This window comes from Peromyscus eremicus, chromosome 5 (genome assembly GCF_949786415.1).
Source record: "Peromyscus eremicus chromosome 5, PerEre_H2_v1, whole genome shotgun sequence".
NCBI lineage: Eukaryota > Metazoa > Chordata > Mammalia > Rodentia > Cricetidae > Peromyscus > Peromyscus eremicus.
Window position 1 is genome coordinate 47194584 of NC_081420.1, and position 19803 is coordinate 47214386.

The 19803-nt window shown below is 38.8% G+C and overlaps 1 protein-coding gene and 1 pseudogene across 1 annotated transcript in view; one reads left to right on the plus strand and one right to left on the minus strand.

Annotated features, from left to right (window-relative positions):
- The window catches only part of Hecw1 (HECT, C2 and WW domain containing E3 ubiquitin protein ligase 1), a 154420-nt gene that overhangs the window by 98713 nt on the left and 35904 nt on the right, over positions 1-19803 (plus strand). The window contains exons 18-21 of the mRNA XM_059263384.1: positions 103-212; positions 2009-2129; positions 2995-3108; positions 4127-4279. Of these exons, the coding sequence (XP_059119367.1) occupies positions 103-212; positions 2009-2129; positions 2995-3108; positions 4127-4279 (498 nt within the window). The remainder of the gene's footprint in view (positions 1-102; positions 213-2008; positions 2130-2994; positions 3109-4126; positions 4280-19803) is intronic.
- LOC131910336 (mRNA-capping enzyme-like) lies at positions 11911-13552 on the minus strand (annotated as a pseudogene).

The window sequence follows — 19803 nt, forward strand, 5'->3', positions numbered from 1 at the left end:
AACCAGAGAATTTGCAAGCGGGGATTCTAACTGCTCTTATTCAATCTGTGCATGCTTTCTCATGGGACAGACAACTAACTTTCCTCTTTTTAACCTTTACAGTCTCTTTGAAGAAGAGATCATGTCCTATGTCCCCCTCCAATCTGCCTTCCACCCTGGGTATAGCTTCTCTCCCCGCTGTTCACCCTGTTCCTCACCCCAGAACTCCCCAGGTAACTTGAAATTCTGGCCTGGTCTTACCTAAGTGGTCATGTGTGTTTTCACCTACTGAAAGAGAATTTATGACAGGTGTGTGTGTGTGTGTGTGTGTGTGTGTGTGTGTGTGTGTGTGTGTTCTCTCTTCATCCCTTTCAATTTTCTAATCAAAAGTGTACTCTAAATCAGGTATTGACAAACTGCTGCCTGTTTTTATAATTTCTCCAAGCTACACTGGGACTTGTTTATGTTCTAAATGATTGAGAAAGAAAATGAGATCGAGCTGAATTTGTTAGCCCAAGCTAGCCTCAAACTCATGGCTATCTTGATCTAGTCTCCCAGATACTGAGATTACAGGGGTGTTCCATCATGCCCAATTGAAGTACTAAAACCAAACCTCAGTGTTTCTAAGTAATGATTCTAGGAATCTTCCCATGCTTGTTCATATTTGCGTTTTCTGTGGAAGCTTTCATACCTACCGCAGCAGAGACGAGCCATACTAGCAAAAACTGTGTGGCCTGAAAAGCCTAAAATATTTATTCTTTGTCCCTTAATAGAGGTGGATCCCCACCTGGTCATTGCATCCTAATGGCTATTCCAAGTGTTTCAAACGCCTTTATTACGGGTGAAAGAAAGTTTACACAGTAAATATGTGAACATCTTTGTTTATTTTAACATAAAGAATTAAATGTTAACTATCTGATATTGTGTGTTATATGGTGTCTTCAATGTTTTTCAGAGTTGCCTAATATTTTGATCTTATAACTGTCCCTTCTAAGATTGTTGCTTTATACAAACACATATCACAGAAGACTACTTATGGCTATTTCAGAGACTGTTTGAAATTCTGTTCTAACCCTAAACCCATATTTGTTGAATGATTTTTTTAATGAAACTCAAGGAAGGCTTTTTAAAATCAAATGTTGTAAGCCAACTCAATCCAAAGATGTATCAATTTGATATTTATATGCTGAGGAATGGCTGCAGGAAAAATACTAAAGTATTTTCTGTAGTTGAGTCCTTATTTCTTTAAGAACAAAAAAAAACAACTTTGTACTTACAGCCATAACACTGTAATTCATGGCATACAACAGTGTCCCATCTAAGCTGAGGTGTTGAGGCAGAGTTCACTGGCATCCCATGCCATGACAAAGTGCAGTGTGCATGTGGCATGTTCAAACCAAGGCTGCAGGGAGGTTCTGTGGAGCACAGGAGAGAACCGCAAGGCATGCTGAGGATTTATTTGAATTAACTTTTTATTGTTGTGTGTTCAGAAAATTCTTCCACAGCTTCCACATTCAGTTACACAGTTCATGAAATGCTGATCTAATAAAAGCCCCTAAATGCTTGAGTCCTAGTGTGTATAAGCATGTTTCTTTTCTTTCAGCATCAGTGTCAATGCAGAAGCATGGAATATACACACACTAAGGGCCTCTTGCCTCATGCTACCTTCAGTCTTTTCTTGTGGCAGCTTACAAGAAAACTTTTGTCTAGTTCATTTTATGTTAATACTCTCAAATTACCCAAGTACTGAGCAAGTCAAGGCAATTCCCACAGAGGTGCCTCTAACAGAAACACAACTTAAATAATTTAAGCGCAAGATACAAACATTCCCATCAGAATCTACTTTTTATTTTTATTATTTTACTTCAGTTTAATATAAAAGTAACTGAGAGTGGCGGCAATGAAAGTAACTTCCTAGGTGCCCACAAAGGCAAGGAACGTGCTTCAGTGGGTATTTGCTCTACTGTAACTCTGCACACTCGTTCTTGGATGAAAAGTGATGATGTGGACTGCCTGTTTCTCTCTACAGGTTTACAGAGAGCCAGCGCAAGAGCCCCTTCACCATACCGAAGGGACTTTGAAGCTAAGCTACGCAATTTCTACCGAAAACTGGAAGCCAAAGGATTTGGTCAGGGTCCGGGTAAAATTAAGTGAGTACCTAGTATGTGGCCCTAAATTAAAGGAGTATTTCTTCTCTATTCACTTTTGCATCATTGAATATTGGATATGCTAATATGGTAACACTCATGGCCTGAAAGAGATGAATAGGAAAATTAGGAAGACCTCTTCAGAAAACAAAGACCCTTAAACTAAGCCAAAATCCTCTATTTCCATTCATGTAAGAGTAATCAAGCTGGGCAGTGGTGGTTCATGCCTTAAATCCCAACACTCAGGAGTCAGAGGCAGGTAGATCTCTGTGAGTTCGAAGACAGCCTGGTCTACAGAGTGAGTTCCAGGAATGTTATATAGAGAAACTCTGTCTCAGAAAAAAAAAAGAGTAATTGAGGCAAATTTTAATTCATTTCTCAGATTTGTGGACTCTTAGCAACTTTGCAATGAAGTCCAAGTAGAAGAGATGTTACCTGACCCCTAGGTTTATTATTTTAGTTGGAAAGCTGAGCTCAAACTTAAAATCCTAATTGAAGATACCTTCTAACCTAAGAGACATGATACCAGTTGACAGAAAAACAATTCCAAATACGTTGGGCTAGGTGTGTGTTTTGTCCTATAGATACTTGATGACTGAAAAGGGGAAAAGTTTAAAGACAACTACCATAGGAGTTCATTCATAGACATTTAGTTAAAAAATACCCAAACCATGGCATGCGTACATCCTTTGTGTGTCAGCAATTTGAATATATCAAGCCTAGTACCACACTGATAGAACCTCTCTTGTCCTCTCTCATTAGAGAAGCCAATGAGTGAAGCATAATATTGAGCACTCATGACTCACATACAACAGTGCTCAGCACCCTGACTTCAATGCTTCCATTCACCATCACCTTTTCTTCTCAGGCTCATTATCCGCCGAGACCACTTGCTGGAGGGGACCTTCAATCAGGTGATGGCATACTCCCGGAAGGAGCTCCAGAGAAACAAGCTCTACATCACCTTTGTTGGCGAGGAGGGGTGAGAGGCGCCAGGAGCTTCATTCACATAGATCAATGTGGGGAAATCAAATCCCAGGAATGAGGGGTTATTTTTCTCAAGGAAGAATAGAGTGGCTATAAACTTTAGTCTAAAGTGACTCAGAGGATATCTTATCAGTAAGCTTTTCTCTCCCCGGGAATTCTCAAGCCTTGTTCTTTAAAGAAAAAAAAAGAAAGAAAAAAACGTGAGTTATTGGCATGTCCCAGAGTCTGAGATCCCATGTCCAAAGTATAATATAAATTAAAATCCTGAAACACTGGACATTTACTTTGTAAGTGTTGTAAATTCCTGAGGTGAGGAATTTATGCATATATCAAATTATATACCAAAGTTTTTGTGTGCTTATGACTTCATGAATCACCTAAGTGTGTAATGTAACTACCTAAAAGGCAAATGAAAATGTACTTATAAGCTTGTATGCATATATACATACATCAAACTTACACACAACACACACGTGCACAAATATACATACTTTGGTAGGAAATTTTTCAATGCTTCCATTCACCATCACCACAATAAGGCTTTGTTTGTAATGGGCTAGGTGTGTGTTTTGTCCTATAGATATTTGATGACTGAAAAGGGGAAAAGTTTAAAGACAACTACTATAGGAGTTCATTCATAGATATTTAGTTAAAAAAATACCCCAAACCATGGCTAGGCGGTAGTGGCCCACACCTTCAATACCAGCACTTGGGAAGCAGTGACAGGTGAATCTCTGTGAGTTTGAGGCCAGCCTGGTCTACAGAGTGAGTTCCAGGACAGTCAGGGCTACGCAGAGAAACTCTGTTTTGAGAAACAAACAAACAAACAAACAAACAAAAACCCAACTACTACACCTTCATTTTCTACTATAAACGAATACTTCCACTTGGAGTTCACTAGAAAAGGAGAGACTGCCCTCTGTTCTCAGACCCCATACCTGAAAGACCTCACTAGGATCTGGATAAGAAACTATCACAAAAGCGAACTTCCTGGACCTGTGTTTCCTTTGCAGCCTGGACTACAGTGGCCCTTCTCGAGAATTCTTCTTCCTTTTGTCTCAGGAGCTCTTCAACCCTTACTATGGACTCTTTGAGTATTCTGCAAATGACACTTACACAGTGCAGATCAGCCCCATGTCTGCGTTTGTAGAAAACTATCTTGAATGGTAAGGTCTCTAATTTTCACTTTCTTGTGTTCAAAAACTGTTATCTTTTTTAGTCAAAAGTCAGCAGCATTTCTCTCAAGTAACTGCATTTGGAGCAGTTAGCCAGGAATAGTTGGATCATAAGAGTAGATACCAGAACCACAGAATCCAGAATGTAAGATAAATCACCAAAGACATTGATATTATAACAACTGTCAATTGGTATAAGATAGAATAATTGCCTAGATAAATACTCCTAGAAGACATAGATTACAAAAATTGAGAATGTCACTGGAATCACAAATGTGCCACTGAATGCTTCTCAGAGCTATACATGGTTTTAAAATTCTCTTACCTTGAACCAGTATGCCTTTAGCATTGGATTTGTATTTTAAGGTAAATAAATTCCCTGGGTCAGATGACCTCTATGCAGCCTTCTGATTTGAATATTCAGTGTTGCTTTCATTGGCTTCTAATAAGGAATTCTATTACCAACTATGGATATGTGTGTGAAGCTCAGGATCTGCCAGTTCTGTGCAGCTCTGTGGACTCAGTACCTCACATGCTGTGGTTGAAGCCTCCAGAAATCCACATGGAACTCTTAGTCACAGTTTCCGGCTGTATCACCCCAGGCCTAATTTGATTTCCCCTCCCCCAACTCCTCTGAGATCCTGCCCACCTCCCTTCCCATCCAAATCCACACTCTTCTTGTCTCTCATTAGAAAACAGACACCTAAAGAATTACAGTAATATAAGATAAAACAAGGACAAACAAACCAGAATAAGGCAAGACAAACAAACAGAAGAAAAAGAGCAAAGAAAAAGCACGAAAACATGTAGATGCAGAGACACATATTCATATACACAGGAATCCCATAAAAACACAAAACCAAAGGGTATAATATATATGCAAAGGACCTGTAAGGTTAAAAAAAGAAAGAAAGAAATGCCCTCGCAAAACATTATAAGACAAAGAGCCTCCAAAGATAACATTGAGTTCATTTTGTGTTAGCCATCTACTGCTGGTCAAGGGTTCTACCCTTAAGAGTGTTTTGAATCCCCTGTGAGACTCCATTGGAGAGAAACAACGTTTTATTTCTGAACGGTTATCAATTGGAGCTAGCTTCTGCATTACGGATGTGAGCTTGTGTCCACTTCTCCTCATGGCACTAGGATCCCATCTGGCGCAGACCCATGCAGCCCTGTGCATGCTGCCACAATCTCTGTGAGTTTGTATGTGCTTCAGCCCTGCTGTGCTTAGAGGGCTGTGTTTCATTGGTGTTCTTACAATCTTCTACCTCCTCTTCTGCAGTCTTCCCTGAAATCTGAAGGGGGGGCATATGATGGAGACATTCCATTTAGAACTGCATGTCTCAAGAGCTCTCATTCTCTAAACACTGTCTAGCTATGAGACTCTGTATTTGTTCCTATCTACTAAAGGGGGAAGCATCTCTGATGATAGGTGAACAAGTCACTGGTCTATAAGCATAGCAGAATGTTGTTAAGAGACATGTTGTGGCTATGTTCAATCATCAAGCAACCCAGGCTATTGTCAAGGCTGTTGGTTGCTCTCCACACACGAACAGTAAAGTTCTATTGCTGAAGATAGCACCTACATAGCTCATTGAACATGGAAAAGTCAAGCTGGTGCTACCCAAAGCCTTCACCCCTATGGACTGCTGTTCATGGTGCTGGAAGATGCTCTGCATGCTGCCAAAGATGAGAGGTAAACACCAACCCAGGTACAAAACCCTTAGATCTATAGTAATGATCTGCCTGCAAGATGTACTAGGGCAATAGTGGCACAATACTTGTAGGGGTAACCAACCAATATCTGATTGGATTTAAGGCCCACTCCATGATATAGAACCCATACCTGCTCAAGTGCCCATAAAATATATTTTGATCATGTCAGGCATGGGTTCCAGTGCATGGAATGGGTCTTAAATACAATCAAAAAGTGGTTATTTATCCCCATAACATTTGCACTATTATCACATCAATATATATTGCAGGCAGATTGCTTTTGTAGGTCTCAGGGTTTGTAGCTGCATGATACTAATGATTAATTTTATCCTCTGGCAGCATGCAAAATAAGTTCCAGTACCAGGAATACTAGTCAATAGGGGTGAAGCTTCTAGCCCAATATCTCCATATTCAATGACATAAGTAAGTAGTGTCTTCAACAATAGGTTCTTACCCTCAGGTTGTGGAGGGTAACTAATAACCTTGACAATATCCTGTGATGTCTGTCAGGGGTTGTAGGACCCATTTGGCCAAAGACTCACCAGGATATAACTTATTCTGGCACTGGAGGTTTTACTTAGTGGCATGAGATGTCGATGGGGGGCATTTTCCCCCCTATTATATAATGACTTCATATAAATTACTTTCAGGTATGTATATATTTTAGAAAGCTTCTGCAATAGTAGGTTTCAATATAGCTTGTCAAAAGGCCTTACTGTTAGTTGTTCCTCCCCATAGTCTCTCCTTTATATTGTCCTCCTGTCACCCTCCACCTTTAATCCTGCTAGTCTAGTTTCCTCTCTGTTGCTTTGTAACATTATATTCTATTTCCCCTTCCTCAGAAAATCCCCACTTACTCCCTGACCTCTTACTAGTTACATAACTTCTGGGATAATTCTAAATGAAACACACATATCTAAAATGTAAGAGGGAATGAAGGGCGAGGGTTGAGGAAAAGAGAGCTTGGGGGAGCGGGAGATCCCAGCTGGATCAAGAACAGAGAGGGAGAACAAGGAATGTTCATGGTAAATGAAGACCACATGAGAATAAGAAGAAGCAAAGTGCTAAAGAGGCCCACAGAAATCCACAAAGATGCCCCCACAACAGACTGCTGGCAATGGTCAAGAGACAGCCTGAACTGACCTACTCTGGTGATAGGATGGTCAAACACCCTAATTGTTGTGCTAGAAACCCCATCCAATGACTGAGGGAACTGGATGCAAAGATCCATGGCTAGGCCCCGGGTGGAGCTCCGGGAGTCCAACTGGCGAGAAAGAGGAGGGTTTATATGAGCGAAAATTGTTGAGACCAAGGTTGGATAAAGCACAGGGACAAATAGCCAAACGAATGGAAACACATGAACTATGAACCAATGGCTGAGGGGCCCCCAACTGGATCAGGACCTCTGAATAGGTGAGACAGTTGATTGGCTTGATCTGTTTGGGAGGCATCCAGGCAGTGGGACCGGGTCCTGTGCTCATTGCATGAGTTGGCTGTTTGAAACCTGGGGCTTATGCAGGGACGCTTGGCTCAGCCTGGGAGGAGGGGACTGGACCTGCCTGGACTGAATCTACCAGATTGATCTCAATCCTCGGGGGAGTCTTTGCCCTGGAGGAGATGGGAATGGGGGGTGGGCTGGGGGGAAGGGGAAGGGGATGGGAGGGGGGAGAACAAGGGAATCCGTGGCTGATATGTAAAATTAAATTATATTGTAAAATAAAATTAAATTAAATTAAAAAAATTAAGAGGGAAAAAAATGAAATATTTGTCTTTTTGGGATTGGGTTCCCTTACCCAGGATGTCTGTTACTAGTTCCAATTATTTACTGGAAAAATTCACTTTTTATATCCTTTTATTTTGATCTTTCACTTTTTTTCATTTTTTAAGTTGAAATAGAATATCACATTTTCTCTCTCTTTCCTCCCTCTAGTCCCTCCCAATTAACCTCCCCTAAACCCCCCATGACCCAACACCCTCAAGTTGATAGTCTTTTTTCTTCCACTATTATTTTTACCCATGTATGTACGTGTGTGCACAAATACATATCAATACAACCTGCTGAGTCCATTTTTGTTGTTTGTGTATAAATAGTTTCAGGCTGACCACTATGCATTCGACAACCAATAAAGAAGATCATCCCTAAGAGAAGCGAATTCTCCTTTAGTTCTTTGTCTAGAGATGGAATCCCATGAAATTTTTGCCTTTCCATATTAACATGTTCATTGATATTATCATTGCTCTGGTTTTGTTTATGCAGTCATTTCTAGGAGAGATCGTTTCACATCAGACTTCCTGGTATTCTGGCTTTTACAATACTTATCTGTAGGTATAAGGATAGGATTTAGAACATAGTAAAGAATTATGCTAGATGAGCAAAATGGCAGTAACTTTGCTAAGGTCTGTGATTTCAGTAGCCCAAGCATTGATTTCCCTCCTATTAAGTTGGCCTTAAGTCCAATTAGATAGTTGCCCATTGCCACCAACATGTGAGTGCCACTTACTGCACCATTACGCATATCTTGTCGTGCTAGTGATTGTCATGGTTCATAGGTACTGTATAGCTGAGTAGCACTGTGTAATTGTTTAGCCCTTACTTGGCAGGTTGCATATTTTTTGGAACCCTGTACATCTAGACTTCAGGAAAGTGGCTTTCAAATGAGATATTGTGCTGTTTTTATTACTATAGCTCTGTAGTACAACTTGAAATCTGGGATGGTGGTATCTCGAGCAGTTCTTTTATTATTCAGGATTATTATAGCTATTCTGAGTTGTGTTTCCATATGAAGTTGAAGCTGGTTTTTTTCTTCTAATTCTGTGGGAGGATTTTCCATCTTCTGATGTCTTTTTCAATTTCTTTTTTCAATACCTTAAAGTCTTTATTATACAAGTCTTTACATTGGCTGTTTAGAGTTATTTTGCTGTTGTCCTGACTTCTTTCTCAAGATGCTTGTCATTTGTGTATAAGAAGACTAGTACTTTCTATATGTTAATTTTGTGTCCTCCGACTTTGTCGAAAGTGTTCTATCAGCTGTAGAAGTTTCCTGGTGTAGTCTGTAGGGTCATTTACATATAAAACCATTTCATCTGCAAATAAATATACTTAGACTTCTTCTCTCCCTATTTGTATCCCCTTGACCTCCTATAGTTGTCTTATTGCTCTAACTGTGATTTCAAATAGTATATTGAAGAGATATGGAGAGTGTAGATATCCTTGTCTTGTTCTTCCTGGTTTGTGTTTGTCTCCATTTAAGATGATGATTTCTGTATGCTTGCTATAAATTGCCTTTATTATGTTGAGGTATGCCCTTTATATACCTAGTTTCCTCAAGACTTTTATCATGAGAAGCTGTTGGATCCTTTTCAAAGGACTTTTCTGCATCTAGAGAGATGAACATGTTTTTTTTCCTTTAACTATGGACTGCATTTATTGACTTTCATATGTTGAACCACTGCTGAGTCTGCAAGATGAAGCCAACTTGATCATGGTGGTTAATCTTTTTGATGTGTTCTTGAATATATTTGCAATTTTTTTTACATCAGTAGTTTTATTACAATACACATTGATACACATAGTAGAGATGGAATGTTCTGGCATTTCTGAGCGTTTTATGGAAAGCAAATGTAGCCATCCAGGCAGTGGTCATTCACACTTTTCCAAACAAAAAAAAGAAGGTTTTATATGTGATAACTCATAAAGGAAAAGTCTTATTATTGTCCAGGAAACTCTGGTTTAAGAAAACAGCTGTTGTCAACTGAGCTGAGAAGGAAAGATTTCCTCGATTATTTTGAAGTCCTGCCTCTCAATCCAACAACCTGAGTGACCCTTATGACATGTTGGGATACTGTGTGTTTGGAGACTACATGGGATGTGCTTATAAGACCAATGATTATAACATCACCATAATTGAAAGGAAAGGATAAACTGGAAAAAAAGTATGTCCTACACGATGCTCCTTTCACATGACTCACTTAAAGGTTGTAATTACCATACCATCTTTATTAGAGATCATTGGCAAAGCTTGCTTTTATATCTGCAAAAGGGCTCTGCCTTCACATGAGCTCAGAGGCAAATTGCCTATGGCATGAAAAGTTGCTGACCCTGGGGAGGCAGGCACCAGCTTACCTGGAGTCACAGAGGCATTGTTTTGTGTTCTCCTTGTAAAAAATGGGAGGAATCTTGCCGATTTCCCCCTCAGTAGTCATTATAGCAGTTGGGCGTTTAAATCTCTTTAGTGCCCAAATGTACAAAAGCACTCTAAGGGAAAAAAAATCACAATGGCATTTTGAATAAATATGCTACTACATACTATATAACTTAGGGACAACAGAGAGAGAAGCCCAAGCACAGCCCTAGTATTCCATATAAAAAAAAGCACTGTAGGAGAAAACTGTTTATAAACATTGAAACTCAATTGTATATAAATACATCTGTGCTATGTCAGGTAGAGATTCTGCCAGATATTCAGTCTGCTAGGTAACTCATTTGGGTTTTCACTGTTAGCTGTAGAAGTAGAAGAATATACACTGTTGCATTTCCTTATACATAAATGTTTACATAACTTAGATCATGAAACTTTGTTTTGATTACATTCACTTAAAATCTCTGTCTCTAAAAACAAATACATGAAGCTGCTAATAACAAATTCTGAGTTCCTTCCCAGGCCACTCAGAAGTTTCTTAACAATAGCAGGGAACCATTAGCTGCCCTTTAAGCCTTCTGTCTGCAGTGAAAACTGAAACGCAGGCACATTACTGAAATAGCATCCCCACACACAGGAGCAGCTGTGGCTCTGGGAGCAATGTCTTCATTTCCTCCGTGCTCGTTCTCTGCAATGCCTCTGCATCTGTCCCGCGACGGGCTGGCATTTCCCAGCGACAACACCTTCTTCAGTTGACATTACTTTCTAACCTAAGCAGTCAGCTGTCATGGCCTTTGAGCTTTGTTGGGAGAACTAACACCACTTGTGTTTGATATCACTCCCAGAGATTGCAGTGAGTGGTGTGTAATGCTCCCACTGAGATAAAGCCCTGGAGTTTGAAGGAAGCAGAGTTCCCAGGAGAGCAGCACATAAAGGACCTGGGGCTCCATCTATAAGTGCCATGAAGTAACTCCAAACCATTGCCAGGATGAGAACCTGGGACATCTGACACTGTGATTGAAATAGGTAAAACACTCAGAATAGTTTCTAAAGAAAGGATGCAATTCACAAAAAGATGGAATGTTACTGTTTAACTTTTAATTCCCCCCTCAAAAAAAAAAAAAAAAAAAAAAAACTTCTTCAAGTGGGATAGCCAAACCCAACTGTTTAATACAGCACAATACTTGGCCTTGTCATTGTTTGTAGTATAGAAAATTCAGAAATATAGGAAATCTGTGATAAGTGACAGCAAGAACTTGTAATGCTACTGCCTAGTATTTTTTTAAAAAGGAAAACTTAAAATCTAACATCCAAGAAGCTCAACGTTTTTTTTTGTGCTGACAGTTCCAGATTTCGAGGTATGAATCAAAGGTAAATTATTCATTCACATATAAATAAGGTCTTTTCATCACTAACATCAGTCTCATTTAAACCTTTGGACATTTCAATCTTCAGAATCCTCAAGGTAAGGCTGAATTTATCAGATATAAGTAAAATATTTAGGTCCATGATGAACTGTAGTATTGAGAAACCAAATGTATCAAATATATACAGACTGGCTACATGTCTTCCCTTTAAAAAAAAAAAAAAAAAAAAAGGTCCAACATGTTCCAGGATAAAGCCACACTTATTTTTTTAATTACCCTAGCTGCAAAACTGAGACCACAGTGTTCTTCTCACTCATCTCTCCTCTTAAGCCTATACTGACAGGTGTGAGGGGGATGGCGTGAGCTCTGTGTCACAGCCCAGGCTTTTTCACTTTTGCGTCTATTCTTGGGCCACTGTGGCTCTTCTGTCAATGTGTTTAAACAGCATCTTCTTGGTGACAGCGTTTGAGATGCTGTTGCAGACACAGCCACGGCCGTGTTGTAGGCATTCAGAAAAGGTTTTTCTGCCCTCAGTCTCATGAAGACCAAGCTGCTGTTCTCAAATCTGCATTCTCTTCCTTGGTGGTCATACTGTTTTAGTTCTTTAGTCACCTTGGCTGGCACAAAGGGTCTTTCATAACTGCCAACAGAGAAGGCTAACACTCCAAGGAAGCAACCCTTCTTATCCCGTCCTCTTAAGGAGAAATCTGCAAAGTTCAGGCTAGGAGGTTTCCATTCTCAAACTGCACCAGATTGGCCAGGCTTATGTTTTCTGATAGGCTGAAAAGTAAGCCCATCCATTTCACAAGTGACTTCTTTAGCAAAATTTCCTTCCAGGAACTTTCTTGAGATATTGGTGTCAAAAACTGTTTTATTTCTGGCACTAAATGGTTCCTGTTCTTTGACCATGGGCCCTGTCTTCATTTTTTTCTTGTTAAAGATTTATGATTTTGTGTAAAATACACTGTAGATGAATATTAAATCAACAATCTCCAACTGATTGTGCATTGAATTCAGTTATGTCGTGTATATCAAATATCTTTGAACACCCTGTCTATTTACTCTGTTGATGATCATTTCCCCATCCAAAGGGATGTTTGAGTAATGCATACACAGATCTTTTCAAAATGATGGAAATTCCGTATTTGAAACGTGACACACTAAGTTGTCTCTGCCAACCACAAATAATTCATTTGTGCCATCAGTCAAGTGTACATGTGTACATCATGTAATGAGTACCATCTGCATTCCAGCTCACTTTACATGGCTTCTACTCTAGGTCTAATATTTTGCTTGTCCATGGAAACAGGCTGTGCTCCGGGGAGCCCAGACTCTTCCCTTCCACAGAACTCATGACAATCCTTCTGACCCTCTCCTAACATTTGTTGAAATATTACTTGAGCTTCACCTTTAACGGTTGTCCTCCAAGAAAATAGCACCTGGTTTTGATGATTTTTTCTCCTTTTGCCAAAGGAAGCACTTGACCCAGGTTCCGATTCCCATTTACAGTTTCCTTTTCATCTGCTTCATTGTCTTCAAGGTGCCAGTGTGTCAACAGAGGTGATGATGCTTCCTCGGTGTCACCACAGTGATGAGAAAGTTCCTTCAGTGAATCACCCTAGAGATGCCTGTTGGTCTGGCTTGGGCAAACATAGTAACTGCTGCTTCAATACTCTAGTCCATTTTCTCCACCAAAAAGGGACATGTGGTGAAACTTGTGTGGTTGAAAGCACAGGTACAGGGAAACCTATACAGGAGTGGTCTTCTTTCATTAAACTGCTCACGCAGGTGGATGGATGTCTCATTCATTCCTTCCATGTCCTCTACACTGAAGTTTGATGTATGTTATTCCTTCTTTTCCCATGGTATTCCATCATAGATAGAACCTTGAAGTATTTGTCAGATCCACCAACAAGCCCATTTTAACCCTTAGACTTTTTAGATAATTTGAGATCTTACTGGGATGAAACTAATTTTCTTCAGCAACTTATCTATCATATCTCACCCAGCATCTTCGTCAGAGGTAAGAATCTTCCTGCTAGGGGCTGGCTGTGATCTGGCAGTTCAGCACCACAGATGGATCTTCATAAGCTGTATTTGTCTAACCCTAACCACAGGCATCTCCAAGTGGTCATCCACTCAGGCCACACTGAACCCACCTACCATAGGTCCTCAGCACCAGCCACTTGCTGAGCTCTTCAGTAGTGTACCACTTTCATCCAGGTTCAATTCTGCTGCTCTCCGTTTGCAAGTATTTTATTGGAAATTTTTACACCTATGTTCATAAGGAAGAGTAGTCTATAGTTTTCTTTCATGAGTCTTTGTGTGGTTTTGATATCAAGTAATAGTGGCTTCATAAAAAGAATTTGGAAATGTTCCTTCAGTTTATGTTTTGTGGAATAATTTGAAGAATATTAGCGTTAGTTCTTTGAAGAGCTGTAGAATTCTACATGGAGTCACTTGACCCTGGGCTTTTCTTTTTTAATTACAGCCTCTATTTCATTAGAGGGATTATGTGTCTGTTTAAAATTTTTATTTAATCTTGGTTTAACTTTGATTGATTATATTTATCAATTAATTCATCCATTTCTTTAGGTTTGGTGAAATACAGATTTTAAAAGTATGTCCTTATGATTCTGTGACTTTCCTTGGTGTCTGTTATAGTGTTTCTATTTTCATCTCCACTTTTATAAATTTGGATAATCTTTCTCTGTCTTTTAGTTAATTTAACTAAAGGTTTGTAGATCTTTCAATTTTCTCAAAAAGCCAATTCTTTATTTCATTGATTCTTTATTTGTTTGTTTGTATGTCATTGATCTCAGCCTTGAATTTGTTTATTTCTTCTGAACTGTTCTTTGGGAGTATTGTTTCTTCTTTTTTTCTATACCTTTCAAGTGTTTGTTATTAATATGAGGTCTCTCCTTAATGTAAGCTCTTAGTGCTATGAACTCACCTCTTAGAACAGCCTTGTATCTCATAGGTTTGGATATATTGTGTTTTTATTTTCATTCAATTCTAAAAAGCTTTGTATTCTCTTCTTGATTTCTGTATTAACTCAGTTTTCACTCATTTTTGTCCAGCCTCCATGAGTTTGTACTGTTTCTATTGTTGTTGCTATCCAGCTTTAATCCATGATGCTCAGGTAAGATGCAGGGAATTACTTCAATTTTCCTATACCTGTTGAGACTTACTTTGCATCCTAATATGTGATCAATTTTAGACAAAGTTCCATGGGCTGCTGAGAAGAAAGTATATTCTATTGTATTTGGAATGTTCTATAGATGTCTGTTATATCTATTTGATTTATGACGTTCTTTAACTCAACATTTTCTCTATTTAGTCTTTGTCAGAATAGCTTCCCTATTGATGAGAATTGGGCATTGAAGTCTTCCACTATCACTGTGTTAGACTCATTCATGTGATTTTAGCTGTAGTAGTGTTTCTGTCACAAAATAGAGTGCTTTTGTGTTTGGTACATAAAATGTTTAGAATTGCAATGTCCTCTTGGTGGATGTTTCTTTAATGAGTATGTAGTATTCTTTATCTCTTTGACCAGTTTTGGTTTGAATCCTAGTTTTTCCAGTGTTAAAATAGGTATGCCTAATTGTTTCTTGGTTTCATTTGCTTTGAGTACCTTTTTCTATCCTTTTATCCTAAGGTAATGTCTGTGCTTCATGGTGATGTATGTTTCTTGGAGGCAACAGAAAGATGGATCCTGTTTTCTAATACAAACTCTTAGTCTGTGTCTTTTTATTGATTTAATTGAGACCATTAATATTAAGAGTTATTATTGGGCAGTGTTTACTAATTCCTGATATTTTGTTCTTATGGTATGTTTTTCATCATCTTTTTATTAACTTTTCTGGGATTATTTATTCCTCCTGTCTTCTTGAGTGTAGTTAGCCTTCTCTTCATACTAAAGTTTTCCTTCTAGAGCTGGATTGGTGGACAGAATTGGCTTATAATTTATATTTATCGTGAAATCTTTTTCTTTCTCTGATGATTGTGATTCATAGTTGTGATGGGTAGAGTGATCTAGACTAGCGTATATAGTGTTTCTAGCTTGTAGAGCATCCATTCAGGCCCTTCTGGCTTTCATAGTCTTTGTTGAAAAGTCAAGTGTTATTCTAAGGAGTCTGCCTTTATATGTAATGTGGTCTTTTCCCCTTGAAATTTTTGGTATGCTTTCTTTGTTCTGTACATTTAGTGTTTTGATTGCTATGTGTCATGGGGAGTTCCTTTTCTGGTCCTATCTACTTGGTTTTCTGTATGCCTCATCTCCCCTAATAGTCATCTATTTCTTTAGATTAGGAAACTTTTGTTCTATGATTTTGTGGAAAATGTTTTCTGTGCTTTGACCTGGGTTTCTTTTCCTTACTGTCTACCTATCATTCATAAGCTTGATCTTTTCATGGTGTCCCAGATTTCCTGGATGGTTTGAGCCTGGACTTTTTATATTTAACATTTTCTTTGACAGAGTTATCCATTTTTGCTACATTGTCTTCAAGACCCGAAATTCTCTCTTCTGTGTCTTTTAATTTGCTACTGAGGCTTACCTATGAGCTTTTTCTTTAGCTTCCTGGGTTTTTCATTTCTAGTTTTATTTCAGTTTGGCTTTTCCTTAGAGATTCTATTTCTTTGTTAAATTCTATTTTCATGACTTGAGTTGTTTTTATTCTTTTATTCAACAGCTTGTGTTTTCAGTCTTCACTAAGGCATTCATTCATATTAATTATGAACACATTCATAATTGCTATTTTGAAGTCCTTTTCTTGTGCTTTTGATAAATTGCTTTTCTCATGGCCTATTACAATAAATTTTCTGGATTATAGAGGAGATGCTGGGATCTAGACAACTAGAGTTATGATGTTTGAGGTGATTCTTGTTGTAGATGTCTCATCTCTCCTTTGTTGGGTGCATGATTCATTATTTTGTTACTACTGCCCTAATCTGGATCCTAGCCATGTTTGGGGGCTTTGGTTCCCTGGCAGGAAGTGGTTCTGGAGGTCAGCAAGGAGTCACAAAGGAATAGAGATAGGCTAGAAGGGAAAGCTGAAGGGGGCTTTGCAGAAGCCTAAACACGATACTTTTAAGACAAAAACTTCAGCTCCTGATGCCCATAGGCTGACAACCATCTCAAAGTGCAAATGCATTTAGCCCATCTCTAAACACAACCACCCCAAAGTGTTAATAGTCCCAATACTGGTACCCAAAGTCTCTTCTGAGATTCAAGGACATCTCTGAACTCTAAGCTCCCATGAAGCAAAAATAACAAGATATATACATCTAATATACTATGGCTAGACTACAAACTCCCATACCCAAAGAGAGAAACAGGAATGTACCTGGGAGATCATGCCAAAGCAAGGCTGAAACCCAGAAAGGCCAACACCAAACCCTAGGCTTCACCTCTACAGCTTTATACAATGGCCTTTAGGGATTCTCCTTTCAGAAAACCAGAACCTGCTACCAATGCCTGGACTCAGTGCTTTCTGAAATCTTAGTACAAGGGCATCCATGACCCTTTTACTCTTGCATTTTGCATTCCTGGAAAACCAGTACCCTGGGAGCAGTGCTGCAGAGTTCTGCAGGCAGCCTGATATTCCCCTCCTACCATAGTTCCAATGGTCTCTGTGTATCTTGGAAGATGAATCTGATAAAATAGTTCCCTGGAGGTTGGTTTCTAGCTGAGAATTCCTTCAGTTGTGACACTCTCTAATTCCTAATGAATTTGTCCCACAAGTTGGAACCTTCAGTGGTTGGCATATTACTCCCAAAGAACCTTTCCTATTGTCCCAGTATGAAGTTCAGGGCTTCTTCTTAATTGCACTAATCTCTTTAATAATTACAGCTGCTTTCTCTGGACCCTCCTTGTAAGCAACTTTAAACTCACTTATCCTCCTTCCTCAACAAACTGAACTTTTTTATATCTTTCTGCATTTTTTTGCTGTTCACTCTCATTGTAATCCTAGATAAAAGCAGTCAACAGTAACTATGACACAGCCTAAGGACTATGCTGTCTTGAAATTTCCTCTGCCACACAAATCCATCATTAGTTCTGAATTCAGATACTTACAAATTCCAGGACAAAGGTGAAGTGAGCAAAATCTTCTCTGTAAGATGAGGAGGAGGAGCAATACATGTACCAACAATAACCATACACTCTCTTAAGTGCTAAGTTATACACGTATATTTCTTAGCCTGGTGAATAGATAGATGAGAGATAGAGAGATTGGTGATAGACAGACAGACAGATGTGTGTAAAAGTGCTCCTCTACTTACAATAGGATTATGTTCCCTTCACAGGTTTAATATATTGTAAGTCAAAAAGTCAAAAATGCATATATTACACCTAATATACCAGATACCATAACACAGCAGTAGGATACTTTGTACTGGATTGCTTGTTCCCCTCAGTGATTCCATGGCAGGAGGTGCATTCACTGATTCATCATAGCACCAGGAAAGAAGGTTCTGTGGCACTTTAATAAAGTCAAAATGTAGTAAATCAAACCACAAGTTGAGCAGCATCTATACGCCACCAAAATACCTTATTTGACACAAAGTTGGATGTGGCAGGACAGAGTCAATTCTGTGAATCTTATATAAAAAAAAACTGGATTATTAAGTACTTGAAGTTGGAGATAGAAGTGGAGATAAGCTAGTTATGTCCTGTAGATTTGTGTTTTTGAAGAGTAAATGTTTCTACATTGTGGAAAACAAATTTGAAGAGTAAGAGTGGCAACTGTAGAATAGCTCTGAAACACTTGATAAACCAAAATCATGGTTTAGAGGCAGTGTCAAGGAGAGAAAGGCCTTGATTTCAGGGAAATACATTGAAAATGAGCATTCTTGGTGTCACCAAACACACTGACCAAAGAGAAAGTGACTTAGCAAGGCAATCTCTTTTTGAGAAAACAGTATCCACAGAACCCAAACCAGGCTAGCAAGCATGTGCAGCCAAAATGGACTCTGTATTTTATTCCTGATGAAGTGATGACTTTGTTCTCATCCTGTTTGGAGGAGGTCAATTTCACAAGCTAGCTAATTATTGAAAAGTGGAAGGAGGAGGAGGAGGAGGAGGAGGAGGAGGAGGAGGAGGAGGAGAAGAAGAAGAAGAAGAAGAAGAAGAAAAAGAAAAAGAAAAAGAAAAAGGACTCTTATTGAGCTAACTAACTATCTTTGATGGAAAAAAAATGTTTCTCACACATACCATGAGAGAAGTTTTAGATAATTGGTTAAATGACTACTGAAATGAAAGAGGATTTAAAATATGGAATAGAGTCAACACTTCTAATTTTACAATTTAGTTAACTGATATTATTAACTCTGATAATATTGTGAAGAAAATGACAATGATTAAGACTACAACAAACAAGGAGGAGCCAAGAGAGGGAGGAGAAGCAAGAGGAGGAGCAGGAGGAGAAGAAATTTAAAATAAAATATTAAAGTCACTTTAACTGTTCATAATTTAAACTTAAATATACAGAATTTATAGTTCCTGCGATTAATCCCTCCATCATAGTCAAATGATCACATTTGCTAGCAGAATTTCTAGTAGCTTGGCTAGCAAAATTTTGAGGGACATCAAAACAGACTGAGAGTATCCGTTATGTGTCCTAAGACATTATTAGCCCATACAGATGTTAGCATATATCATGTAACAGATTTCTCTTGGGAAGACAAGGCACACACACATCTACTCATCCTAGAAAAGGAGCCATGGCAGACAAAGACTGCACAAATGATCAACTTGGTGAACCAGTGAGTTTTTATTGAGATGACTAACGAGAGCTACTACTAAGATAGTCTTTCCACTGTTGCACCAATGGACATATTTTGCCAGGCGGATCTTTATTGTAGCTCACGGGGCTCATAACTGGGTAAGAGTGATGATTACTTTTCTCTTCTGGTAGCATGCATAGCACCTTCCAGCACTCAGAGCTAGTCAAGAGGAATGAGGCTTCCAAGTTAGTGCCACCTTGATTTCTCCATCTATGACTTAAATAGATGGTGTCTTCAGCAATAGGGTCTTACCATCGAGTTCACAATGGTAACCAGGAGCAAATGCCAATTGCCTGTACTATTTGGGAGTCTAGAGGACCTCACTGAATAACTGAAATAAAGGTAACTTAATCTTGATATTGGACTTTTTAATCTGTTAACCTGTGGTATATATTAAAGGCACTATTGTCACATTATAAGGTAACTCTATTTAAGTTCCGTGTGTGTGTGTGTGTGTGTGTGTGTGTGTGTGTGTGTTTATATTTTAGGAAATTGCTGCAGTAGTAAT